General features: G+C 47.3%; 2 protein-coding genes across 12 annotated transcripts in view; one reads left to right on the top strand and one right to left on the bottom strand.

Annotated features, from left to right (window-relative positions):
- The first annotated feature begins 4611 nt into the window (after positions 1-4611).
- Positions 4612-11467, top strand: LOC125150516 (uncharacterized). Of its 2 annotated transcripts, none has more exons than XM_047830499.1 (4): positions 4612-5183; positions 5690-5739; positions 8721-8835; positions 10319-11467. In XM_047830499.1, exons 1-4 carry the CDS (start codon positions 5065-5067, stop codon positions 10641-10643), a joined length of 609 nt encoding a protein of 202 aa, XP_047686455.1. In that variant the 5' UTR covers positions 4612-5064; the 3' UTR covers positions 10644-11467. The 2 variants fall into 2 exon arrangements, with proteins under 2 accessions (XP_047686455.1, XP_047686454.1); XM_047830498.1 differs by having other exon boundaries at positions 4612-5207.
- A 4045-nt stretch (positions 11468-15512) lies between these two features.
- Positions 15513-27519, bottom strand: part of FANCC (FA complementation group C) — a 260904-nt gene continuing 248897 nt past the window's right edge. For all 10 annotated transcript variants that reach the window (XM_047830487.1, XM_047830488.1, XM_047830493.1 and 7 more), the window contains one exon: positions 15513-16587. In XM_047830487.1, coding sequence (XP_047686443.1) covers positions 16333-16587 — 255 coding nt within the window. In that variant the 3' untranslated portion in view covers positions 15513-16332. The remainder of the gene's footprint in view (positions 16588-27519) is intronic.

Below are 27519 nucleotides of genomic sequence, written 5' to 3'. Positions count from 1 at the left end.
TTCCTGCGTGCTTCTGAATTTCATACTTTTTATTATTTTTTAATACTGTTTAAAAAGAAAAATGACGTTACCCCAGGGGTATTCTCTGCAACCTGATACCGTCCCTCCTGTCCACTGGTTGGTCTGTCACCCTCCAGGTGGCCATGGGAGCGTGAAAGGTATGCTCCTGCTCTGATGGTGCACACGTACGCACACGGAAACCAAGCTTCCAGGCGCTGTTCTGGAGGGAGGGTGGTGTGAAACCGCGGGAAGCCCTAGTGGTTGGTACCATCCTGAGATTGTGCCAGAGCCCAAGCTGGACGAGAGCAGCCTCAAGTGCAGCTCCAGGCTGTGTTCACCCGGCTCTGCATCGGGCTTGTGGGAGGAAGCGTGGTTTTAACACATTCCTTCATTGAAAGCTCTTGGTCTCCAGAATTCTTTTAACGGTGACTGTTACTCTAGAAGGTTTCCTAGGGGTTTGCTCTTCTCTGTTACATGCGTTGCATATGATTGTATGTGCTTTGTTAGCCATAGTGGTACAAGATTCAAATTTTGGGGGCCCCCTGGGTGGCTCACTCGATTGAGCACCTGGCTCTTGAGTTCAGCTCAGGATCCCGGGGCCATAGGATCGAGCCCCTTGTTGGGCTCCATGCTGAGGGTGGAGCCTGCTTAAGATTCTCTCTCTCTCCCCCCGGCTTGCATGTTCTCTCCCTCAAAAAAGATTTTTATTTGTGAATTTGAATAAATGCAAGAACAAAGCTTCCTGGGAAGCATTGGGATAAATGACACTGTCTCCCTCTGGTCTGTGTGAGTGTTCGGCCGTCTCGGGTGGAGCGGGAAGAGACCCAGAGGCACCGACAGTGCTTGCCCACCTGGCTGTGTGCACAACAGCCACTCACTACCTCCTCGTGGGCTGTGGGCAACCAGCCGGCCCAGTGCTTAGCCTCTTCTTGTGAAAGCCTCCTTTGTCCTTAGAAACCACTGAGGCAGAGCTGAGCTACCGCATGCACGGGATTTTTCACCAAGACAGCTAATTGCCTTGCTCCCGTGATCCCAAGTCCTCTGGGGTTATCTGAACTGACGCCCCTGGTCACGGCTTCGGCTGAGTCCCGTGGGTTGTTTGCCTTCTCGGCTTGCAGACGCGGGCATCCTTACCTGTGTCGGGTGTGGTCCCCACAGGGACCACAGGGAAGGTGAGGGAGGAAGAGTGAGTGGGCCTGCACGGAGACCTCCTGTTGGTGCTCTGACCACACCCCGTTATCCACCCCTTCCGAGTTTCTTCAGAATCTCAAACAGGTTTTCCTAGCTTGCACCTCAGCATCTCCTAAGAGGACGGCAGCGAGGGTGCGGAGGAGGAGCCCGCGGTCAGAGCCTGGCGGGGCTGCTGGATTGCAGAGTGGCCGCCGTCAGCCAGGAGGCAGGTCTCTAAGGCCGGCATGCTACTTTTTTAAATGTTTCATCTGCTTGCAGAAAAAAGCTTCATGCTGGTAACCGTGGTGGGTCACCTAGGGCGTGTAGTAGGATTTGAGTTAGAAAGCACCCTGCCCTCCCTGGGCTGCTTTTCTTCACACGACCACGTGGCACCTCCCAAGAGTGGCCTCGGTCCAGGCCGGAGAATTCACAGAAGACCCAGGAGCCCTGGGGACAGAAGATGGGCTGTGGTGGAGACCAGGATCTGGGTGTGAGCCTGCCCTATCCTGGTTACCACTGTGGATCTCGCCTCGACGGGTTTAACAGGCCAGATCCCCGAGGTGTCCTACTAAGTGACAGGCAGCGTATGAATGTGGGTCCACATGCCTCAGGATTTTCCTCCCTGGGACTGCACGACATGCTGTGGCCTGTGCACTCAGTGCTGCACTTGTCAGGGACGGCCCACCTCTTCACAACGGGCTGAGGGTTGACAGGCCTCACTCTTCATCCCATTTGCTGTCAGAATGGGCCTGGGCCAGGGTGGGGTCAGGTGACTCCAGGTGACCTGCTTTGGGAAAATGGCAGCTTGAGTCAGATGCACTCAAGTCACCGTGGAGGTGTCACAAAAAAACTGCATGGCAGTCTGGCACACTTTCTCGGTGCCACAGTTTCTGCTGTCTGCTCCCCCGGACCCCATTTCTGGCCTTGGTGGTTCCCCTGACCCCTGCCATGATTCCCATGTGAAGCAAATGTGACGGGATGAACCATCCCCAGAATGAGCGTGGGAAGTAAACCAAGAGGAACAAGCCTCTTACCAGCAAGATCGCACATCCCCAACAGAGGGTCCCACAAATCCCCGTGGGTTCCCTGGTCTAGCAAAGCAAAGAAACACCTAGCAACCGTGGTGCCTGCCCCTTACAGCTTCCTTAAGTGGTAACTCTGACCCCGAAACACTCAGCCTTTACTGGCTGTCAGGAACCAGTCGCTTCATGGGGGCTGTTGGGGGATCCCCACCAGGAGTGGAGTCTGTAAGCAGTCTCCCTTCTTGGGAGGAGCCCAGGCCTGCCGAGCCCTTGCAAGGGATGTGGGGGACACTGCGGGAGCCTGCCACCGCCCCAGCCAGGCGGTCAAACACAGGACGGGTGGTGTTCTACCAGAAATTATCCAAGAAGCAGTCTTGTTCTCTGAGTTGACTGGTGCACTGCCAAACACCGTCCACCTCTCTAGAACCAGGGGCCTCCACCCCTCAGTGAGCAGACGCTGTGTCTTCCAAGAGCAAGTCAGGCTGGGGACAGGAGCCCATCTCCCCGGTTCACCTTGGCTTCCAGCATATTTGGCAGCGGCCAGCAGGCCTCTGGTGTCCCCTGGGTCCTCCACCCTGTGCTTGGGCTGGCTGGGGCCTGGCTGCCACCCCCTGGCCAGCCTGAGGTGGTCCTGTGCCCCCTCTTCTGCAGTTAGGCTGAGGGGCCGAGCTTCAGAAGGAGGAGGTGTGGGAGCCCCCATCCCACCCCAGGAGCCCCTGCTGCCTGTCCGGCTCCCACCACCCGGCTTTGGGCCTCAGCCAGGGCCGAAGTGCTGGGAGCTCTGTCTGTACCAGGACTGGAAATGGAGGTGGGGGAGGAGGCAGGGAAGAAATACAAGGGAAGATGTTTCAGTTCTCCCTCTTGGCCTCTATTTTAGGATTACAGGGTTTCAAAGCATTTATTTTTATTGGAATTTCAAATCAAAACATCGAAGTAATAGTCTCCATCCCAAATGAGGTACAGACATGTCACAATAGCAAGAAGAACCCGGTACCCCAAGTATAGGAACCAGAAATAGTAAACTGTGTCCCTAACCTTCCACCATCCCTTTAAAATGAAGAACAGAGCTCCAAAAGAGAGGCTTCAGACAGATGTTTCCAGTGCGTTCTGGCTTTCTTCCCTGGCCTGCCTGGTTCAGTGTGGACACTTGGCAAAGGGTGAGTGCAGGCTGCGCCTCGGCCTGGGTTGGAGCTGTGGGGAGCCGCGTGGGGCGGCCCATCTCACAGTGCCTGCCTCGGCCTCAGTCGGCCTCACTGAAGACACCTGAAACCCACCGGGCAGCTGGAAAGCAAAAGCTGAGTGAGCTGTGATCAAGGGCCAGTGCTTTTAGAGCTCTATGTTCTGGGCCAACCACTTGCTCATTCAGTAGATGAGCGGCCGGGTAGGAGAATGAGGGGCACGAAGGGGGTCTGCCCACCCCTTCAGCAGGGCAGACCTACACTGGTGAGTAGTCTGTCCCAGCGGGCCTCCTGCTTGACAGATCTCTGGGCACCCCAGGCCTGTGGCCTCTGCTAGCCAGCCTGCCTGGGGTGACAGGGCCCACCGCACCCCATTCCTGAGAAGTAAGAGAGGGGCTGCTGCAGCTGTCACAGGCAGGTGACAAAGTGCAGCTGCTTTGGGGTTAGATGGTCCATTGGAGTGCCCTCTCCTCAGGACACCTTGGGCTGAACCGGCTCCTGCTACAGAGGGGGAGGTGGGGGGGCTTCAGTGCGGGGTGGGGGCGGGGTGCCCAGCTATGGTAAAGACTCCATACCTAAGGGACCCTAGACTTCTGGAGCCCCTTCAGCCCAAGGTCGGGGCTGGGGGGGTAGAGAGAAGCCTGAGGGAGGTGTGGGTTTAAAGGGCTGTCTGGACCTCCCAGGGTGGTGCCCGAGGCCAAGCTCAGCGGGGAGGGCATGAACTCATGGCCCCCGCCCCAGGCCACTGTCCTGAGGACAATGACCTGGGCCTTCCCTGGCTGGGCCCTGGGGGTTTACAGGGTGGAATGGGAGGAGAGGCGGATCCGGGCTATTCATAGGCGGGGGTTTTATAGATCTTTTCCCACCCTTTGGTGCTGTCTGGGAGATTGATCGGCTAATAAGGCATTTCTGTTCCAGTCCAGAGGGTGTGAAAAAAGAAGGAGGCGGCCATCAGCCGAGCCCGGGGGCGGAAGGAAACTCCTGTAAAACTAGACGTTCCCAGGACCAGCACTGGTAGCTGAGAGCCTCCTGCCAGGATGGCGGGTGGGAATCGGGCACCCTGGTGTCGAAGCACGGGTGCAGAGGACCTGCCGGAGCAGCCCACGCTTGGGAGCCGGGCCTGGGAAGGGCTGGTGATAGCAACAAGAACGGCGTGTGTGTGCGTGTGCGTGTGTGTGCGCGCGCGCATGCGTGATGCAAAGCAGAACGCAGAAATGCAGGTAAAAGCCTCTCCGGCCGCAGATTTCCATCTGTCCCACACAGCGCACGTGAAACTGCCCTGGTGGAGATAAAATGAGCCCAGGGCTTTGGCTCCTCAGCCCCCAGGACTGGGAAGGGACGGAGAACTCTCAAAAGGCTCCTCCCGCCACCTGCTCCAGCTCCACTTTACGCCGCTGTCACACTGAGGGGGTGCAGGATGCCGCGGTTTCTCTTTTCTTAAGCCTCCTTGTGCTCCTTCTGCCGGCCTATGGCTGTGGCTCCTCTGCCGGAGCCCAGCCCAGGAGGCGTTCCTGTCTGTGGGCGGTGCGGGAGGTGCCGGAACCGCATGTGGTTGGGCCCTGGCAGTACTGCCAAGAGCCCCGTGTTCCAGAAAGTTCTTTTCCGTTCTAACAGTCTTCCCTTGTTGCACCGGGTCTGGCAGAACAGGCCTCGGGGGCAGGAGTGTCCTAGGACTGGAGAGGATACTCCCGGAGATGGGAAAGGCAGAAGGAAAGGAAGCCCTCTGGGCTAAGACCTCAGCGCTCCTCAGCCTGATGCTTCAGGCTCCACCACCCGACCGCCTGATTTCAGTCTCCCAGGACTTGAACATCAGGTACGGTAAGGAGAGGCTCTCAAAGTAAGTGTGTGTCATGGGGATAAATGAGAGGATAATTGGGATGTTGGGTCATGGCCCACACCCTGCTTCCACCAGGGATGCTCGGGAAACCCCAGTCCTCAGGCCATCTTCCCTGTAAGTCTGGCATCTGGATGCAACCACGTTGTCTTTTAGTAGAAGACTCAGTGTTCAATGCTAGAACATAAGTCCCTTAAATAAGCTGTAAAATGGCATGGTGCTGAGCAAAGTGCGGGAAATACCAGGGAGGGTGTCCCCTTGTGCAGCTCCAGGTGGCCCTGAACCCCCGTTCCCTCCTAGCACCGGTTGACACAAGCCTGTCTTGCAACAGGCAAACCTGAATCCACCTGTATGTGTTGCTGAATACAATTTTTTTTTCTTGGTATACATCAAAGATGCAAACAAATAGAAACAATATGTAGAGCAAAAAGTAGGTTTCCCGCCACATGTTCACCTGGTCCCTTCTCCAAAACCTTCACCATTAGGAGCTTGATGGGCCTGGCCCCGCACAGACTGACTCCACAGATGCACTCCGGTAAGCACACGTCCACGGCCCCGGCTCTGTGCCCACATGGGAGCAGAGCGCACACCGATCTTTCCATGTGACAGACTTTCAAGATTGGCTCGCAGGAGGAGCTTGACTTCTGTTTGGACGTTCCTGTGGTCTGAACATCACATCCTTCAGGAGGCAGTAGTGGCACATAGCTGGTGGGCTCCTTTGCTCAGAGCCCGGCCCTGCCAGACGTCGTCTGTGCATCTCCCTGGGTTTGTTTCCTCATCTGTAAACTGGATAACTCTGTTAGGTGGTTGTGAGAATTTGATGAATGAATTGATGTAAAACCCTGATAACAGGGCCTAGCATCAACTGTTAGGGTGTGTGTTCCTCTTTGTTCATTTGTTGATCTGTTTAACCGTCCCTTTACCGCGGGGCTTTCGAACTGTTTTCAGTGAGCACCTATTTGAAACAGTGCTGCAGGAAGTCTCCCTGGGCATTCTGGATATTCACGGCACCAGTGTGTCTGTGGGTGGGTTCCGGCGAGGTCCGCGCAACCCGAAATGGAAAACGGTGGCTCTGAAGAACTGGATATTTGTTAATGGAGAACAGGATATGTAAAATTTTTTTATTTAATATTTTAATTTTGGAAAATTTACATAAGAAAATTTACTGTCTTAACCATTTTCAAGCATACAGTGCAGTGGCATTAAGTACCTTCCCAGTGTTGTGCGACCATCACCACAGAACTTTTTCATCTCCCCAGGGTGAAACTCTGTCCCCATTAAACACTAACTTCCATCCCCAGACCGCCCCCTCCCTGCCCCTGGCAACCTCCATTCTGTCTCTATAAATTTGTCTACTCTGGGCACCTCTTATAAATATTGTGTGTAATCACACAGTATTTGTCTTTTTGTGTCTGGCTTTGTTCACTTAACAAAATATTCTCAAGTTTTGTCTATGCTATAGCAGGTGTCAGAGCCTCATTCCTGGTAATATTCCTCTGTCCGGATAGACCCCTGTGTTGATCCACTGATCTGTCGATGGACCCTTGGATCGTTTCCATCTTTGGCTGCTGTGTAGAGCCACAGGGAACATGGTGGACAAATACTCCTCTGGGTTCCTGCTTTCAGTTCTTTCAGGGATACACCTAAAAGTGGAATTGCTGGATCATATGGCGATTCTGTTACCACACTGTTTTGGGGATGTATGCATTTTATTTTTTAAATTTTACTTAAAAAAATTTTTTTAATTTTATTTTTGAGAGAGAGAGGCAGAGGTCGAGTTGGGGAGGGGCAGAGAGAGAGAGGGAGACACAGAATCTGAAGCAGGCTCCAGGCTGTCAGCACAGAGCCTGATGTGGGGCTTGAACTCACGAACCACAAGATCACAACCTGAGCTGAAGTCATGCTTAACCGACTGAGCCACCCAGGCGCCCCAGGGATGTATACATTTTAAATATTACAACATGACCACTTGTCCTTCTCTCTGTATGTGGGACACAGTGCCTGTGTCCCACCCCTCACCCATCTGGCCGTGTCAGTCCTTTTGGCTTTTCCAACCATATCGATATGGGACAAAAAATTGAGTTTCTCATAGCCGTGTTAAATATTTTTTAAAAGTCTTGCCAGAGTCCTTTGTATTCTCCTGTTAATTGTGTACAGTGTTTGTATCACTGGCCCATCAGTCTCTGGGTTGGGAGGCCTTCTATTGATGTAAAAGAGCTTTTACAGTTAGAAACTTAGTTATTTGTCATGTGTTGCAAATGATTTCCCCCAGAGTGTTATTTCTATTTAGATTTTTGGTTATTTTGTTTTTAAATTTTTATTTTTTTATTTATTTGGGGGGTGCAGAGAAAGAGGGAGAGAGAGAATCCCATGCTAGGTGTGGAACCTGACATGTGGCTCTATCTCACAAACCATGAGACCATGATCTGAGCCAAAACCAAGATCAAGAGTCAGACAACCAACTAAGCCATGCAGGTGCCCTGGATTATTGGCTAAAGTTTCTGTATGGTCAATTTTATTTGTCTTCTGTGGTTTCTGGGGTTTCTTTAAAAAAAAAAATGTTTAGGGGCGCCTGGGTGGCGCAGTCGGTTAAGCGTCCGACTTCAGCCAGGTCACAATCTCGCGGTCCGTGAGTTCGAGCCCCGCCTCGGGCTCTGGGCTGATGGCTCAGAGCCTGGAGCCTGTTTCCGATTCTGTGTCTCCCTCTCTCTCTGCCCCTCCCCCCCATTCATGCCCTGTCTCTCTCTGTCCCAAAAATAAATAAACGTTGAAAAAAAAATTAAAAAAAAAAATAAATGTTTATTTTTGAGAGAGAGACAGAGCCAGCAGGGGAGGAGCAGAGAGAGAGGAAGAGAAAGAATCCCAAGCAGGGCTGCACTGACAGCACAGAATCCGATGCAGGGCTCAAACCCACAAACTGTGAGATCATGCCCGAGCTGAAACCAAGACTGACTGAACCACCCAGGTGTCCTGGTTTCTGGGTTTTCTTTTTTAATGTTTATTTATTTTGAGAGAGAGAGAGAATGTGAGCAGGGGAGGAGCAGAAAGAGAGAGAGAGAGAAAATCCTAAGCAGGCTCTATGCTGTGAGCACAGAGCCCAACTCGGCTCAATCTCATAAACTGTGAGATCATGACCCTAGATGAAATCAAGAATTGGACACTTAACTGACTGAGCTACCCAGGTGCCCGTGGGTTTTCTATCTTACATAGAAAGTGCTCCCATTTGGCTGAAGGGCCCCAAATGGAGAATTTGTGGAAGTTTCCATATGATATGGGTGGGACCTCAGGCCCTCCCCACCTCGGGCAGGGAAAGACCCCTTCCCTCCTCCCTGGCCTCCCCACAAAGGACTAAGAGGCCTTCTTGGAAGCTGTGGCCCTGGGACTTCGACTTGCAGACCCAGGCAGGGACGTGGGTGTGGGGGGAGGGGGAAGCAAGGAATTCTAAATGAAATAGAAAAACATTCTTTCTACATCAGGGAGGTTCTGCTTCTATAAACGGCTTTTTATTTATCTTAGTAATAGGCTCTCTTCCCAGAGTAGCAGCAGCCTTCCTACCACCCAGTTCCAAGCAGAACTGCCAGAGCCTTCTGTGGAGAGAACCCCAGCCCAGACTTCAAGATGCTGACATTTGGTAAAGAAAGAGGGTTGGACATTTTATTTTGGAATGTGTCTTTTCATCAAAGAAGTGGAGATCCAACTGGATTTCCCGTCATCATCTTTTCCCTGTTGATCAAAATGCTTTTATCATATACTAAATCCCTTTACAGATCAATTCAAAAAATAATTATTGGGCATCTTTGATATGCCTGCAACTATTTCAGGTACCTGTAGTGGAGACAAGAATAGACAAAAGGTGTAAGCAGATTACCTGGTGTCTAGGAGTGGTGTGTCGGGGACAAAAGCCAAGGTGCAGGGTGAGAAGTGGAGGAGAGTGGAGTGCAATTGTCAATGTCAGGGAGGCCTCATGGAGACGGTGACCTGTGAGCAGACAAGGGAACTGGCCTGCATGTCTAGGAGGTTCAGGACAGCCCGTTCAAAGGCCCTGGTGTTGGAGTATACCATGTGTGGAGTCACTGTTGGGGGCCCATGTGGTGGTGGTGGTAGGTGGGTGAAGGAGTTGCAGAGAAAATTAGGAGAAGTCAGAGAGTAAAAGGGGTCCAGATTGTGTGGGGCCTTAAAGCCATTTTAAGAATGTTGGGTTTTACTCAGCGTGAAGTGCGGAGCATTTGGAATGCCTGGAACAGTGGCATGCCATGTTGCACTGGAGAGAGATCTCTAAGGCTGCTTGCAGCAAGGTGGGCAGGAGCAGGGAGGCCAGGCAGATGACAGTGTCTAAGAGTGGAGGGCAAGAAATGGTCAGAATATTCTAATGGCTTGGATGTGGGAGAGAGAGAAGAATCAAGAGTAACTACAGAATTGGGTCTCAGTCACTGGAAAGATGGAGTTACCATCCACTGATGTGGGAAGATCGTGGGTTTAGGGGGATGGCATGGAACTGGTGGCATCGGCTTTGCACATATTAATTTGAGATGGTCATCCGACCTCCAGGGGATGCCCAGTGGGTAGTGGGACGTCCAGGCCTGTGGTCCAGGAGAGGGCGTGGCCCCTCTGCACAAAGATACTACGTGAAAGCCCAGTGCAGGGAAAGTACACAGGGCAGAGGTGCAAAGATGAAGCCTGGGAGCGCTCCCCGGGAAAAGGTCAGGGGACAAGCAGGGACCAGCTCTCCAGCTGAGGGGAAGCCCTAGAATGTTCTGCCAGCCAAGGGACAACTGGCAGGGAGGAAACAGGGACTGACGGGATTAGAGGCTGCCCAGGCCTGTGCGGGACCTGAGGACTTCTGGCTGCGTCCATGAGGAGGGGCTCGCCACCCAGATGGGGGTCTCTTGTGTGCGGCTCCCTTGGTCCTACCACACTGCAGTCACACTGCAGCCTTAAAGCACATGCCAGTGCTTGTTCCATCTCTTTATACCGCATTACACTTTACTGTCAGATTTTTCCTGCCTGTTCCTGATTGCTTATTTTTTCCCTAAGAATTTTGGATTCAGATTATCTAGTTCTATTAGGATCCTATTAAGTCTAATTTACATGTCTGAAACTGTGTTTCTCTCCAGGATGTCTTTCCGGAAACAACAACCCCCCAGAGCAATGGTTCTCCACCGGAGGGTGAGGGGGGGTTCCCCCCATTCTGGAGAGAGTCTTGTCGCCGCTGGGCTGGCATGTAGTGGGGAGAGGCCAGGGATGCTGCTAACACCCTCCAGCGCACGTGACACCCCCACATGGATGCACCTGCTCTACACTGTCAATCACGCCACACTGGAGAAACTCGGCCTCAGGTGTCTGCGCACTGGCTCTCTGCCAAGGGCCCTTCTCTACCTCTTCTGGATTAGTAGTCGGGCTGTTTCATGGTACTCAACCTTCTCGAATGCTAAAGAGTAGGTGATACATATTGTGGAGTTTTTATTCTCTCTAGCTGCCTAGGCCCTGACCCCTTCCTGTAAGTAGGAGACCACTGGTATCCAAGGTGTCCAGTAATGTCATGGAAGCAAAATGAGCCAGACAGGTGCTTTTCCAGGTGCCCTTCCAGCCAACGTACAGGTTGTCAGATGCACTGGTGCCCCATAGTGGGGACAGGGACTGTGTCCCTGTGGGGGTGGTGGGCCTCGCACAAACAAGCCACAAAGGTTCTATGTGGCAGGATTTGGTGGCGACAGCAGGAGGTTCCTCACAGGTCATTCTGAAGCCAGGTCTGGGCACTGTTAGCTGCCTGGCACCAAGTCCTGTCTGCCTGACAATTCTGTGGGCTTTTAGATACTTTTGATCAGTTCCCTTTTACTTTTAACATCGTGTCCAATCCTGTGGCTTGCCACCAAGAATCCCGGCTGATATCCGTGGATTCGTCATAGTGAGGGAAACACCAGAGGCCAGTGAGATGTTCAACACTGATTTAACTCTGCTTTTCTACAGAAAAGTTAAATGTGAAACTTTCCGCATAAAAGAATCCGAGTGTCCTACCCCAAACCCCAAATACAGGAAGTTATCATCATGATTATGTTGCGACTGGGGAAAAGGAAAGGCTGACATTGTAGACTTCATTACCAGTCTGTGTATGAGGGATAGGATATGGACTCACGGTATAAAATTGTGGAATTGGATTTAAGAAGAAGGCCTTACCACACACACACTTATTTTGCCTTGCTTTTGGTTCTTTAGGAGTAAAGTGGCTTGGTGTGGAGTAATAAGTGACAAGTGTTTTGACACTCTGTGGAATCCATGTGAAAAGCAGTGTCAGGCAAGGAAAAGGCTATTGCCAGCACTGCTGACGGGGTGGGGCGGGAGGGAGGGGGACAGGAGGGAAGAGAGTAAAAGAAGGGAGAGAAGCACAGAAAATTCATGTCTCTGCTTCCCTGGAAGCAAAATCAATTCACATTCCTTGTCAAACAAGGACCAGCGTTCCTCACATTCGCCCCCTGCCCCTCTGGGCAACAGGACATGCTCCGTTCTGATTTCCTTCACATCTCTGGCCACCGCGGTGGTCCCCCCTTTCAAGCCCCTGCTCGTGACTTCTCCACCGTGACAGAAGGTATGGCTTCCTCCTGCCCTCTAGACATGTTTCCATTTTTGTCCCAGCATCCTTGTCCCACCAGTGAGCAGCGGGGCCAAGAAGTGCGAAAAATGCACAATGACATGAACAGCCCAGGACAGTTCAGCAAGGGGCTTCTTCAGAGACACATCTTGGCCACCTGCCCCCTGCTTGCTCAGGTGCCTCTGGCCAACGGAGAGGTGTGGGGTGGCACATCAGGAAGCAGAGAGACCATCCAGGAAACCCATGCCAGCTGTCTGCAGAACCAGATGCCACTGAATGGGGGGGGGGGGGGGCCGGGGGGATTCCATCCCATGACTCCTAGGGGACCCTGTGGAGGCTGCAGCATGAGGGTCACAAGTCTGGGAACCAGTGGTGCGCACAGCGGGTGTGGGCTGTGCTTTGTTGGACGAGCTCCATCTTTAGAATCGGGGAAGAACAATGTATACAGGCCAGTTCCATTTACACTGGGTGGTAGTATGGGAGGCTGGCTTACAGAAGAGAAAGACCTGTATGATGCACGTCGTTTTGTTTCAGCAGCCCCTGCCAACCGCCTCCCTGCAGCCCCCTCCCTTCTTCCCTGGCTGTGGGACCCCAGTTTGTAGGTATCTGACGGCAAGATTCTCAGGCCCAAAGGCTACGCCAAACTGGTCTTTTCTAGGGGCAGGTCTATACAGGTTTTGTGTGGCCTGAGCTTCCATAATTGAGGAGAGAAGGGAAGCTTTTTTCTGAGAAAGACTGTACTCTTTAGTGAATACAAACTCACATGTATTGTGACTTTTTATTTATAATGAGAAAACAAATTACAGATTTAAAAGAGCTAACATGCCACACGCCATGAAGTACCAGTGGGTGATAGCCTTTGCATTAATACGTGGCCAGTCATGCCTTTCCTCTCCAGTTTTTGGCAGCTCTGTCCTCTCTGATCACCTCTTGTTGGCACAGTGATTTTATACATTCCCACAGTCTCTCCAGCACACTTACCTAAAACTTCATTACTAAGACTTTAGAAAGCTCTACTCAGCTTCCCGGCTTGCTGTGGTGAAGACAGAATTGTAGAGCTGTTGTCAGGTCTCTGAAAACCTCTATCAAGTTCGCCCCAGACCCAAGCCAGAGGTCTTGGAAGGACTCTTCACACTTCCTCATTGTTGCTCCTGTGCACCTGCGGGCCTGTGGTGGCACAGGCCACCCTTCTGCTGTGCCACGGCCCCCGGGCCAGCACCAGCTGAACTGGTCGGGCTGGTGCCGGCATTCTTGGAAGCTGGTCCTCCACAGTAACTTCACTGTGCCCCGAAGTGGTGCCGAACCAACTTGGCTTCTCTCAGCTGGATCGCAAAAGGTGCACACTGCCCAGGGGCAGGGGGGACAGGAGCACACGGAGGCATTTTTGCCAGTTGCAGTTAACGTTTCTTTACAGATTTTACAAAACAGACAACCATGGGAGCACAATGCCGGGGCCTCTCCCAGGGCCTGGGGAGAGGCCAGGTGGTGCAAGGCCCTGAAGCTCAAGCCTCATTAGTGTCCCGATAAATCTTAGCAACAGGGTGGCAGCAAGCCCCATTCTGCGGCGGCTGGGTCTGCCAATGACATGAGGGTCTGGTGTGGGCTTGCGAGCAGAGACATGAGAGCCTTCTTGGAGGCTGTCAGGCCTGGGCTTGGCAGCTTTCTTGAACTTGGAGAGAAAAGCCAGAAATCCAGTGAAGCTGATCTGCAGCCATGACATTGTTGAACGGCTGAATTAGCCACCTCTCTGGGTTTTGTGTGTCTGACACCATCAGGTGTCTTGCCTGTTTAAGCCACTCTTCACTGGATATTCTGCTGGCGGAAGCCAAAGACACGTGCCTGGCACAGACCCTGTGCTGGAAAGAAACCCAGTGCGGTCAACCCCACATACAGCCTCTGGGCCTCAGCCCTGCTGCTTAATGCACGCCGTAGGCCTCCGTGCTCCTGGCTCTCCAACGGGGGGAGGGAGGACAAGGCTCAGTGGCCTACAGGGCCTTCGCTTCTCTCATGCCACCTGCCTTGATGTGTATTCTCACCAGAGCCCTTTTCTAGCGAGATCTTCTTTCAAGAAACTGAAAAACACCCATGTCTCCAGACTTTCCCCCCCAAATCCAAGGCAACTGAATGAGGAGGTGGAGTTTCCAGTCTGCCCCTGGCTTTCTCTGCCCTGACTGGGTTTCCTTACTGGTAGCTGGGTATGGGCTTGCTCGGGAGTGGAGGGAGCACAAGGTGTCTGTCTTCTGGGGTTGTCAAGTGGAGGGCGTCGCTTCCCACCTTTCTGCCCTGTGCCCCCCTCCATCTGCCCTTTGGGAGGTTCCCTCCCCCTCAGAGAAGTGAATGGAATGATGGGGTAACCCCTTCTAAAGTGATGACCAGGGTCTGACTGCCTGTGAGGCTTTGCAGCTGCCCCTCCAGTTTGCGGAGCAGTCCTATTTTCCTTGGTTTCCCCCGTGGAGCATTCTCCCTCTTGTTAGTGGGAAAGGGCAAGGAGAGAAAACAAAATCAGTACACAAACCAGTGCCTCCTATTCCCTTCATGAAAGCCTTCACAGACAATGAAGGTTCACTTGAGACCCAAGAACCGCTTGGCTGCCAGATCAGATAGTCTGGTCAGGTGCTGACTCACATGTCCAAGGCTTGAGAGAACTTAGAGGCTTTGTAAAGGAACTGAAGATACTACCAACAGGCTGAGGTAAGGTCAGGACAGGAAGGAACCTTCCAGAAAGGCAGCTTCAACAGTCTGAAGTGGGTAACAGTCTTGTTTATATTGTTTGCTGTGGAATACAGCATGACTGGATTTCTAGTGGGAGCACACCCACAAGGGAATTTGATTCCTGGTGGGAATCAAGCTTTAGGGACAGCCACTAAGCAGATTCCCTTCTTCATGCCCACAGAGGCTGGTCACAGCTTCCATGGCAAACAACATAGGAGAGATATCCTTGACTCTAAATGAAGCCTAAAACTCCTTTATCAAAACTACTACACATTTTGAGGAAGACTTTTTCTATGAAAGTTAAGAATGCTGGTAGTCATGACTAAAGTATTTTATCAGTGCACTGTTCAAACTGCAGTATTTCTCAAAAGTTAAAAGTTCTTGAATTTTTCAGATCTTTAGGTAGATCCATATACCGAAACGGAAACTCCCCTAAAACCATGACCTCTAATACAACAAAACGCTACTCACACCTCAAATAGGAGCTCAAATTGCAGGAGACTCAGAGATTACTAACACTAACAAAGTAGCCATAAAAGTCCTGACTGATTCGACCCACACAAAAGAGTGTGTACACACAAAAGAGTACACAATCAATGCATATGAAGAATAAACTTGAGGAGCACCTGGGTGTCTTGATCTCAGCTCAGGTCATGATCTCATGGTTTGTTGAGTTTGAGCCCCACGTCGGACTCTGCACTGATAGTGCCTGCTTGGGATTCTCTCCCTCTCCCTCTGCCCCTCTCCTGCTTGCTCACTCGCAGATTAAACTTAAAAAAAAAAAAAAAAAAAAGTGAGGTCCTGGGAGGATTTTAGCTCAAGAAAAAAAAACAAACTTGGAAGGGGAAAAAATTTTCAATTGATGTGAAATAAATATTAGGGTTACTTATTCTTTTTTTTTGAATTTTTTAAAATATTTATTTATTTTTGAGAGACAGAGAAAGACAGAGCATGTGCAGGGGAGGGGCAGAGAGAGAGGGAGACACAGAATCAGAAGCAGGCTCCAGGCTCCAAGCTGTCAGCACAGAGCCCAACGTGGGGCTCGAACCCACAAACCGTGAATCATGACCCGAGCTGAAGTCGGATGCTCAACCAACTGAGCCACCCAGGCGCCCCTGGGGTTACCTATTCTTTATTAGGAATTTCTAATTCCCACCTCAGTTAATTAGACAACTGAAATATAATGTCTTCTTCCAGAACATATCCTATATTCTCACATCAGTCCTCTCTGAGGCAATGTGAGCTCCCTTGGTGGGAGTGTTTAGCAAACAAAGCAAAAAGAGTTAGCATTGGAACCGGCTTTACTTCATTGCTAAGCAGTGCTGTTCTCCACAGCCGCGCTGGCTTGACTGCCCACCACAGCAGTGGCCCCAGTCACTACCACTTGCTACTGGGCCTGATGGCCTCTGCTTCCCCTCGGAGGTGCCCGAGAGACTCCTTAGTGAAGAATTTCTTAGGGAAGCAAGAGTGCGGCTTTATCTCAAAGCCCTGTGGATTAGAAGAAACACCAATAACAGTAGCCTGATTTCTGAAAAAAAGAGATCTGTGGAAAAGGACTAAGTTACTTCTAAGCTGATCAGTGGTTCATGACCAATTTCTCGGTCCAAAGACTTTGAACCACTCAAGTAATAGTTGTGTATCTTCATTTGATATGAGGAAAAAGGGAAATGAAAGTGTTCTCCTATTCAAGGCTTGTCTTCAGTGATTCTCTGACAGCTGGGCTGAGCAGGTAGGGAATGCTCAAGGCACAATCTAGCCAGACTGAGTTTGGGCTAAGGAATTTGTCTTCTGACTTCATAAAATATGTTCTAGCAGCTCTCACCAAGATGTCTATGGCTCATCCTCACTACTCATTCCACGATGCATCAGTCTCATTGTTTCGTCATGAGATCTCGGGGAGCCTGTTGCATGCACGGCAGCTCCATGTGCAGCCGGCCGATGCTGGATGTGAGCGTGCAGCTCAGCCAGGAGCTCTCGGGCCAGTGTTCTTGACCTAGGTGCTTCCAGGCAGAGGCGATCCCATCTGTACAAGGTCTGGTCAAGAAAGCCAGCAATCTCGTTGCTTAGCTCATCGGTTGGAGCCATCTGCAATGAGTACAGAGGAGAAAGAAAACTAAAACACTAACTAGACAGATTCATCTCTTTGTCCAGTGGACCAACCGGACCCATCCTTCCCCGAAAAGCAGCTGCATTCCTGTTAGCTTTCAATGACTCTCGTTTTGTTTTCAAGGTGATGAGCAAAGCCAGTCTGTTCTCAGAGGTTGGCCATCCAGGGAGCAGAGTCATTTCCTAATGATCACCCTCTTCTGACAGAATGGCCCCAGACTCACAAAGGCTACAAATAAGCCCCACATTTCCTGGAATGCCAGTCACAGGCTGTGCGAGTATTTGCTGTGGGGGAGCAGAGGCAAGCCGTGCTGCAGCCTGTCTGCAAAAGGCTCACACGAATATGAGAACTGGAAAGTGCTGAAAGGAAAATGCCACCTGTTTTCACACAAACAGCTTTATAAATGGCATTCTTGGGCTAGCAACCTGGGCCCACTTGCTTTTTAATAGACATCTAAGGTTTTAACACCTGATTCTCAAGGGAAGCAGGAAACACAGGAATTGTTAGTTCTGCTAAATACAGCCTCAAGGCATTCTTAGGTGTATTTTCCTAAGAATTTCAGCTCAGCAAAAAGGGAAGGGTGGGAATCTCACAACTGAATTGTGTTGAGTTTGCTGTGATTTTTTTAGACACAAGCACATTAAGAAGCCCTGATTTTGACAGTAATCTACATATTCATTTTGTGTGTGGCAGTTTCTATAGACCACCCAAATATTTAATTAGCCACAGCAGCCAAAGGTCAGCTTCCTCTCCGTCGCCACAGAGGGCCTTCTGGTAGGGTGACCGACCGCCCTCGGACTATCTCGTGGCCCTGGATACCCTTTAATCCAGGGCCACCACCTCTGACCGGCAGTCAAGGCACATGCTCAGGCAGCACAGGATACCGTGGGGCATACCTTGATGGCATTAGCTCTCTTCAACCTCAGCTGGGAGGGGCTCTGCTGGGGAGTGGAGGGCAGGCCACCAGCCTAGGTGGGGTTCACTGTGGCTCTTGGTGTCCATATTACCACTGCATGGTTTTTACTCAGAATCACAGATGCTGTGGGTAACCTCTGTCAGACACAGTCCGTCTCTGTGGATGAAACTGCATAAGCCTACCTGAGACACCTTAAAAGAGTTAATGTACTTCCTAGACCCCAAGTGCAGAGAGACTGCCATTGATCCCAGGGCCTCCATTGGGCTGGAAGCACCGCAGTGGCACAGCCATGACAACTGACTGTGGAGGCCGGCCACTTGGACCTCGTGTCATCTTTATGAGACAGCTCAACCTCCACACTGTTCCACTCATGATCTCTAGTCACACGTGTCCACCTCCCTGCAGCTGAAGTAGGCAATCTGCATTGTTGGCTGAATTTAAGTTCATTTGAGTTCAACAACTACAGAACTTAACTCTGCGTTTCAGATGCTAGCTAACTTTTTACCTGTGACTGCTGTGGTCCAGCAACAAAGACAGAAGGAGAAGGAGGGAGAAACATGAGCTCAGAGCAGGACAGAAGGCAGAGAGAGCAAGCCTCAGGGGCAGGAGGAAACCGAACACCGCCTGAGCTGCTTGTGCCTCATCCGGGTCAAAGAGGTGCAGAGGAAGGGAGCACGTGAAGATGGCAAACAAGTGAGTGGGGCAAGAAACGTAGGAGCCAGAGGAGGAGAAGACTGCACGAGAAGAGACAGGGCTTCTGAAGAATGAGTTCAGTGGAAATTCTCAGAAGCCCAGGACAGGCAGAAGCTGATCGCTGGGGCCTGTGCAGGAGCCAAAGGAAGTGGTTCGTAGGGAGTGTCCTACGGCAAAGGCTGGGGCACAGGAACATATGGAGGCCTCAAGAGACAGGGTTCAGACACGCAGCCCCCTCTGTCCACAGCATAGAGTGCTCCCCAAAGCTGGTGCTGGGAGAAGAGGGATAAGATAGGGCACAGGCCCAGGAACTGCTCTGCTTGGGCCTGAGTTCACATCAAAGCTGGGTCAGGGCTGGGGTCCTCAGGGCAGCTGGAAGAGAAAGGCCGTCCTACCAAAGCCAACACTTCTACCATCTGGCCACTGCCTGCTCCCGGCCAAGCAGCCTGGCCCAGGGCTCCTGCCAGGGTGCTTCCAGAGAGAGGAACTGATGAAATGGGGGGACGAGGAGAAACCCATGAGAAGCTGGCACCGTGTGGAGGACTCCTGCCCTCTGTTCTGTTTGTAGCTGCATTAGCCAAGCTGTCTTCAACCTGTCATGGGGCCACTGCAGGAAGCCTTCCAGTTAAGAAGTGTGGTATGTTACTAAAAATAGTTTCAAAACACCTGCAAGGACAGTGTCTAGGAGGCTCTCTCGGCCATGATGGGCTCCAAGGTGCCCAGACAGCTAGCACCTGCTAAGAGGCCAATGTGTAAAGAGGAATATTGGTGCTTTTCCTTCAATGATTTTTTTTTGCAGCTGAGCTGACTTACGATATTTTATGAAGATTCACCAGGTTTTCAAACTTCCCTCAACCTCACGCACAGGTCTGCAGCTGGACTATTTTGTGAGAATGCACGGCACAACCTGAATTTGTGGAACACTCTAGCTCCTTATTCACGGCAGCTTCTCTGTGGGAGAGACTTAAAGGTGGTCCATTCTGAATGTGACTGTTTCCCCAGAATGGGTGAATATGTGACTGGAATAACTGGGTGTCTCTGAGGAGCATTCTCTGGGCCACTTTCTTCCTTTCACACCCCATGAGCAAGGCCAGGCCCACCATCATCTCTCTGGCCTGTAAAGCAAGGCAGACTCCAGCAAGGGTCTGCTTCTCTATTCCCAAGGTGACAGAATTGGAGACCAGCAGAACAGGAGTTCCCCAGGGAGAAGGAGGGCACAGGCTCCAGGAGGAAGGGTTTGAGTCCCAGCTGCCAGGCTTGAGAAGGCTCCCCTCAGGGCTGTGGTTCCATCCACAGGTACTGAGGACACGGACAGAAGGTCAGAGATCAGGTGACAAAAAATGCCACCAATGCTTTCATGATTCAAAAGTGCCTGCTGTTGACTTATAATGTTGAAAAATAATTAGTTGAAAAACTAATATCCTATCAGTTTCAGGTTTACATCATAGTGATTTAATATTTTTATACATTATGAAATGATGTGATATCTAGTTATCATCTGTCATCACACAAAGTTATTACAATAATGACTATATTTCCCATGCTGTACATGACAGCCTCATGGACTTTATTCATTTGTTTTATTTTTTAGATTCCACATATAAGTGAAGTTGTATGATATTTGTCTTTCTCTGTGTGACATATTTCACTTAGCATTATACCCTCTAGGTCTACACATGTTGTCACAAATGGCAAGATCTCATTCTTTTCTATGACTGAATAATATTCCACTGTGTACATATATCACTTCTTTATCCATTTATCTACTGATGGACTCTTAGGGTATTTCCATATCTTGGCTATTGTACATAATGCTGCAAAAAACATACGGGTGCATGTATCTTTTAAATTAGTGTTTTTGTTTTCTTTAGGTAAACAACCAGTAATGGAATTACTGGATTGTAAAATAATTCTATTTTGAAATTTTTGAGGAACCTTCATACTGTTTTCCACAGTGGCTGCACCAATCTATATTCCCACAAACAGTGCACGAGGTTTCCTTTTTCTCCACATCCTCACTAACACTTGGTTTTGTCTTAATTTTAGCCATTCAGACAACGTCTAAGGTGGCATCTCACCGTGATTTGGATTCACACTTCCCTGATGATTAGGGATACTGAGCATCTCCTCATGTCTGTTGACCATCTGTATGTCCTTCTTAGGAAAAATGTCTATTCAGGTCCTCTACCCATTTTAATTGGATAATTTGCATTTTTGGTGTTGACTTGTGTAGGTTCTTTATATATTGTGGATATTAGCTTTTTATCAGATATCATTTGCAAATATCTTCTTCCATTTAGTAGATTACCTTTTCATTTTGTTAATGGTTTCCTTCACTCTGAAAGCTTTTTACTTTGGTATAATCCCAATTGTCTACTTTTGCTTTTGTTTCCCTTGCCTGAGGAGACATATCTAGAAAAATGTTGCTGAGATCAATGTCAAAGGAATTACTACCTATGTTTTCTTCTGGGAGTTTTATGGTTGTAGGTCTCATATTTGTTTTTGATCCATTTTGGGTCTTTTTTTTGTGTATGGTGTAAGACGGTGGTACAGTTTCATTCTTTTGCATGTAGTTGTCCAGTTTTTCCAGCACTATTTAGTGAAGAGACTGTCTTTTCCTCATTGTAGATTCTTGCCTTTGTCATAGATTAGTTGACCATATAAGTATGGGTTTATTTCTGGGATCTCTGCTCTGTTCCAATTATCTGTGTGTCTATTTTTGAGCCAGTACCATAGTGTTTTGATTATTATAGCTTTGTAGTATATCTTGAAATCTGGGACTGGGCTTTGTTCTTTCGCAAGATTACTTTGGTTATTCAGTGTCTTTTGTGGTTCCATACAAACGTTCAGTTTATTTGTTGTAGTTCTGTGAAAAATACTATTGGTATTTTGATAGGAATAGCACTGAATCTACAGACTGCTTTGGGTAATATGGACATTAATTCTTCCAAGCTATGAGCATGGTATATTTTTCAGTTTGAGTCATCTTCAATTTCTTTCATCAAAGTAGTACTGTTAGATTGTTTGAGATCTTTCATTGATGAAAGTAGTTTTCAGAGTATAGGTCTTTCAACTTCTTGGTTAAGTTTATTCCTGGGTATTTAATCTTTTTGGTGCAACTGTAAATGGAATTGTCTTCTTTTTCTTTCTGCTACTTTCTTGTTAGTATATAGAAATGCAACAGATTTCTGCATATTAATTTTGTATCCTGAAACTTTATGGAATTCATTTATTCTTAATTTTACTTTTTAAAAAATGTTTATTTATTTTTGAGACAGAGAGCACGAGCAGTGGAGTGGCAGAGAGAGAGGAGGGCAGAGGATCCAAAACGGGCTCTGTGCTGACAGCAGACAGCCTGATTGATGCAGGGCTCAAACTCAAAAACCATGAGATCATGATCTGACCTGATACTTAACAGACTGCACCACCCAGGCACCCCTCATTTATTAATTCTAATAGTTTTGCTGGTAGAGTCCATGGTTTTCTATGTATGGCATCATGTCATATGTGCAAACTGTGACAGTTTACTTCTTCCTTATCAATATGGATGCATTTTATTTCTTTTTCTTGTCTGACTGCTGTAGATAGGACTTCCAGTACTATTTTGAATAAAACTGGCAACAGTAGATGTCCTTGTTTTGTCCCCAATCTTAGAGGAAAAGCTCTCAGTTTAACTTTCTCTATTGAGTATGATGTTAGTTGTGGGTTTGTCATTTATTGAGATACCTTCCATTTAAACCTATTCTGTTGAGAGTTTTTATCATAAATGGGTGCTTAATTTTGTCAGGTGCTTTTTCTGCAAACATTAAAATGACTATGATTATTATGCTTTATTCTGTTAATGTGGTATATCACATTGATTGATTTACAAGTATTGAACTATGCTTGCATCCGTGGCATATATCCCACTTGATCATGGGGATTGTACTTTAAAAAATTTGTTTTTATTTTTGAGAGAGGGAGGGGGAGGGGGAGGGGGAGGGAGAGGGAGAGGGAGAGGGAGAGGGAGGGGGAGGGGGAGGGAGGGAGGGAGGGAGGGAGAGAAAGAGAGAGAGAGAATGAGGGGGAGAGGGGCAAAGAGAGAGAGAAAGAATCTGGAGCAGGCTCCAGGCTCTGAGCTGTCAGCACAGAGCCTGACGTGGGGCTCAAACTCACAAACCACTCAAGATCATGACCTGAGCCAAAGTCATGGCTTTTGACTGCATTTGCCATGACTGACCCACCCAGGCACCCCATGGGAAACTGTACTTTTAATTCTGTTTTATGGCCTAATGTGTGATCTGGACAATGTTCCATGTGAAACTGAAAATTCAATTCAATTTGCTAATATTTTGCTGAGGAATTTTGAATCTATGTTCATCAATAATATTGGCCTGTAATTTTCTTTTTTTTGTGCCTTTGGTTTTGGTATGAGGGTAATGGCCTCATAGAATGTATTTGGAAGTTTTCCTTCCTCTTTCATATTTTTGGAATGGTTTGAAGAGAATAGGTATTAACTTTTCTTTAAATGTTTGGAAGAATTCACCAGTGAATCCATTTGGTCATAGATTTTTATTTGCTGAAAGTTTTCTGAAAACTGATTCAATTTCATTATGGTAATTAGTATGTTCATATTTTCTATTTCTTCCTGATTCAATTTGGGAAGATTATGTTTCTGGGAATTTATTTATTCTAGATTGTTCAATTTGTTGGCATGTAATTTTTCATAATAGTCTCTTATAATCCTTTGTATTTTGGTGGTTCTGATTGTTACTTCTCCTCTTTCATTTCTAATGTTTATTTTTTTATTTCTGAGAGAGAGACAGAGCATGAGCAGGGCAGGGGCATTGAGAGAGGGAGACACAGAATCAAAAGCAGGTTCTGTGAGCATAGAGCCTGACAGGGGCTCAAACTCACAAACCATGAGATCATGACCTGGGCCAAAGTTGGGTGCTTAACCAACTGAGCCACCCAGTTGTCCTGTCCTCTTTCATTTCTGATTTTTTTTTTATTTAAGTTTTTTCTTTTTCTGCCTAAAGGTTTACCAATTTTGTCTAACTTTTCAAAGAACTAGCTCTTGGGTTCACTGATCTTTTTTTTCCTTTCTTTTCCTTTTTTTTTTTTTTTACTCTCAATTTCATTTATTTCTGCTCTGATCTTCATTATTTCTTTCCTTAGACTAACTTTGGGCTTTGTTCTCTTTCAAGTTCCTTTAGGTGTAAGTTTAGATGGTTTGAGATTTTTTTTTTGTTTCTTACAGTAGATCTGTATTGCTATAAACTTCCCTCTTAGAACTACTTTCATGGCATCTGAAAGATTTTGGACCATTGTGTTTGCATTTTGCCTCTGTGTATTTTTCTGATAGCCCTCTCTGATTTTCTTCATTGACCCATTGGTTGTTTAACAGCAGGTTGTTTAGCCTCCACATGTTTGTTTCTTATTTTTCTTTTCATTTTTTCTTGTTATTGGTTTCTAGTTTCATACCATGGTTGTTGGGAAAGATGCATGGTATGATTTCAATCTTCTTAAATTTACGGAGACCTGTTTTGTGGCCTAACGAGTGATTTATCTTGGATAATGTTCTATGTGCACTTGAAAAGATTGTGTATTCTGGTATTTTGGGGTGTGATTTTCTGTATATATGTAAGTCCATCTGGTCTAGAGGGTCATTCAAAGACACTGTTTCCTTATTGACTTTCTGCCTGGATGATCTAGTTATTGGAATAAGTGGGATATTAAAGTCCCCTACTATTATTAGCAATTTCTCCCTTTATGTCTGTTAATATTTGCTTTATGTATTTAGATGCTTCAGTGTTGGGTACATAGATATTTATAATTATTATACCCTCTTGGTAGATTAATCCCTTTACCATTACATAATGCCGTTGTCTCTTGTTACAGTCTTTGTTTTAAAACCTATTTTGTCTCATATGAGTATTATTACCTCACTTTTCTTTTTTTTGTTTCCATTTGCATGAAATATCTTTTTCCATTCCTTCACTTTCACTCTGTGTCTTTAGGTCTGAAATGAGTCTCTTGTAGGCAGCATGTAGACGAGGGTCTTGAGTATTTTTAAATCCACTTCATCACCTATTGTCTTTTAATTGGAGCATTTAGACCATTTACATTTAAAGTAATTATTGATAGGTATGTATATATTGCCATTTTGTTCATTGTTTTCTGTTGTTTTTGTAGTTCTTCTCTATTTCTTTCATCTCTCCTTCTCTTTCCTTATGATTGACAGCTTTCTTTAGTGTTATGCTTGGCTTTCTTTCTCTTTATTTTTTGTGTATCTACTATAGGTTTTTAGTTAATGACTACAATGAGGTTCGTGCATAACATTCTAGTTATATAGCAATCTATACTAAATTGATAGTCATTTAGTTTGAACACATTCTAAAAGAACTTCCTTTTTACCATCCCATCCAAGGTTATATATGTACTACTACTTTTTGCTACTTTTGTCTCATAACCTTCAAGTTATAAGTTATTGTTCTGCTATCTTTACTATGTGTTTCCTTTTACTCATGAAATTTTTTCCTTTTATAATTTTCTTATTTCTGATTATGGCCTTTTATTTTCCACTTAAAGAATTCCCTTTAACATTTTTTTTGTAAGGCTGGTTTAGTGATGATGAACTACTTTGACTTTTCTCTGGGAAACTCTGTTTCAATTCTGAATGATAATCTTCCAAGAGAGTATTCTTGCTTGTATGTTTTTTTTACCCTTTCATCCTTTTGAATCTATCATGCTGCCACTCCCTTCCGACCTGGCAAAGTCTCTGCTGAAAAGTCAGTTGAAAGCCTTATGGAGTTTCCCTTTATGTTACTAGTTGTCTCTTCTTACTTTTAAAATTCTCTCTTCATCTTTAATCTTTAACATTTTAAATTAGTATGGTCACGGTGTGGACTTCCTTTGGTTCATCTTGTTTGAAATTCTTTGTGCTTCCTTAACCTGGATGTCTGTTTCTTTCCCCACTTTAGGGTAGTTTTCAGCTATCATTTCTTCAGATAAATTTTCTGCCCCTTTCTCTCTTCTTTGTTCACTTGATGTTGTCCAAGACAGCCCTTAACCTCATATAAAAAAAGTCTTCTGTTCATCTTGGGTGTTGTTCTATTACCCTGTCTTCCAGATCACTGATCCATTCTTCTAATCTACTGTTGATTTCCTCTAATGTATTTTTCATTTATTTATTTTTCATTGATTCATTCTTTAAGTTTATTTATTTATTTTTGAGAGACAGAGAGAGAATCCCAAGCAGGCTCTGCAATGTCAGCATGGAGCCCTAACCCATGAACTGTGAGATTGTGACCTGAGCTAAAACCAAGAGTTGGACACTTAAACAACTAAGTCACTCAGGTGCCTCTGATTCATTCTTATTTATATTATCTATGTCTTTGTTAAAGTTCTCAGTAAATTAACTGAATTTTCTCTCCATTCTGGTGAGTATCTCTAGGATCATTACTTTGAACTCCTTATCAGGAAGACTGGTAATCTCCATTTCATTTAGCTTTTTTCCTGAGTTTTGTGCTTGTTATTTTGTTTGGAGCATATTTTTCCATCTCTTCATTTTGCCTGGCCTGTATTTTGATGAATTCAGTTAAACAGTTAATTCTCCTCAACCTGAAAGAATGGCCATCTTCTGTGTAGACAATGTAGGCCTGGTGACTTTGGCTGGCTGCTTAGATCTGTGTCTAGGTAGGTTGCAGTCCCAAGATGCTCAGTACAAGGGGCTCCTGATGGGGCAGCAGAGGCCAAGGTGGGAATAGGCTGGGAGGGCCCAGGATGCCCTGCACTGGGGGTATCTTAGCAAATTGTCTGGAACCAAAGTAGTGCTGTCCTGCATCTGTGTCACCTTGGTGAGATGGCTAGAGCTACAGTGAATGCTGACCAGGGGTACCCTTGTCGGCACTGTGCTGAGGCCACCTTGGTGGGAAGGCTTGGGTTAGTATGGGCTAGGGACCCAGGCTCACTGTGGTGATAGGCTGGCTGGGGCACCTGGACCCTGCTCCCATCCATGCTACCGAGGTGGAGGGGGAGTGTAAACCATGGCACTTGACAGGCCCTTTGATCCAGAGAGTTCCACCAGACCACCCCTCACCCCTTACCCCCCAAAACACACACACTGGCAGGGTTCTAGAGCTGGAGCCTTTATGTTCTAATTGTTCTTTTAAACCACAGGTTTTTGTTTTTTGTTTTTGTTTTTTCCTATTTCACAGGTGTCTGGTGCTGTGTGGGCTAGAGGCATGGGGCTTGCTGAGGTGGCAAGCTGGCTGTGGTGCCCAAACACTGGCCAGTCTATGCTATGAAGATGAAGGGAGAACGTAAATCATGGTGCTCACCAGCCTCTTAAACCCAAAGAATTCCAGCAGCTCCCCCACCATTTGGCAGGGGTCTAGGGCTAATTCCTCTATATTTTAGTTAGCCTTTTAAACCATGACTTTTTTCTTCTGTGCCCCAGGGCAGATGAATCTACTTATGGTACTGAGGGACCCTCTCCACTGTAGTTTGCAGTGTGTGTTCCCTTTATTACCATGTCTCCATCTCTCTTGCCATTCTCTATGGCCTATCTTTTGTTGTGCAGAAGCTTTTCAGTCAGCCTTCAGTTTTTCAGGAGGAATTGCTCTATAAATAGGCATAGGTTTGGTATGTCTGTGGAATAGGTGTCTTCCTATATTGCCATCTTGAACCAGAATTTATGACTTACTTATTTTATAACTGTAAATTTGTACTTCTTAATCCCCTTCATCTACTTTGCGCCCCCCCCCCCCCCCCCCCGCACTCCCTAACCACCATTCTGGTAACTATCAGTTTGTTCTTTGTATCTATGAGTCTGTTTCCATTTTTTCTTATTCATTTGTTTTGTTTTTAATTTTTACTTTTTTCTTAAATAGTTAAAGACATTTTATCTATCTATCTATCTATCTATCTATCTATCTATCTATCTAAGGTAAGCTCTTGTAGGGCTTGAACTCATGACCCTGAGATCAAGAGTTACATGCTCTGCCAGCTGAGCCATCCAGGCGCCCGTTTTGTTTTTTAGGCTCCACATATAAGTGAAATCATCTGGTATTTATCTTTCTCTTTTATTATTATTTTTTAGTCTTTCTCTTTATTATTTCACTTAGCACAATACCCTCAAGGTCTACCCATGTGTTTGCAAATGGCAACATTTCATTTTTTTTCATTTTTTTATGGCTGAGTAATAACAGTCCATATACATACCATATATAACCTTTTTATACATTCATCTATTGATGGACACTTAGGTTGCTTCCATATCTGGGCTATTGTAAATAACGCTACAATGAACATAGGGGTG

The sequence above is a fragment of the Prionailurus viverrinus genome, chromosome D4, assembly GCF_022837055.1.
Source record: "Prionailurus viverrinus isolate Anna chromosome D4, UM_Priviv_1.0, whole genome shotgun sequence".
Taxonomy (NCBI): domain Eukaryota; kingdom Metazoa; phylum Chordata; class Mammalia; order Carnivora; family Felidae; genus Prionailurus; species Prionailurus viverrinus.
Note: the sequence above shows the minus strand (reverse complement) of the source record. Positions and strands in the feature narration are given on the sequence as shown.

Excerpts from the sequence above, each read along its gene's own strand:
- LOC125150516 (XM_047830498.1), top strand. The coding sequence starts at position 5,065 with ATGGGAAAGGCAGAAGGAAAGGAAGCCCTCTGGGCTAAGACCTCAGCG. Across the intron at positions 5,208-5,689 it reads GGTAAGGAGAGGCTCTCAAA|GAGCTTGATGGGCCTGGCCC; the intron begins GTAAGTGTGTGT and ends CTTCACCATTAG. Across the intron at positions 8,836-10,318 it reads CTTCAAGATGCTGACATTTG|GATGTCTTTCCGGAAACAAC; the intron begins GTAAAGAAAGAG and ends GTTTCTCTCCAG.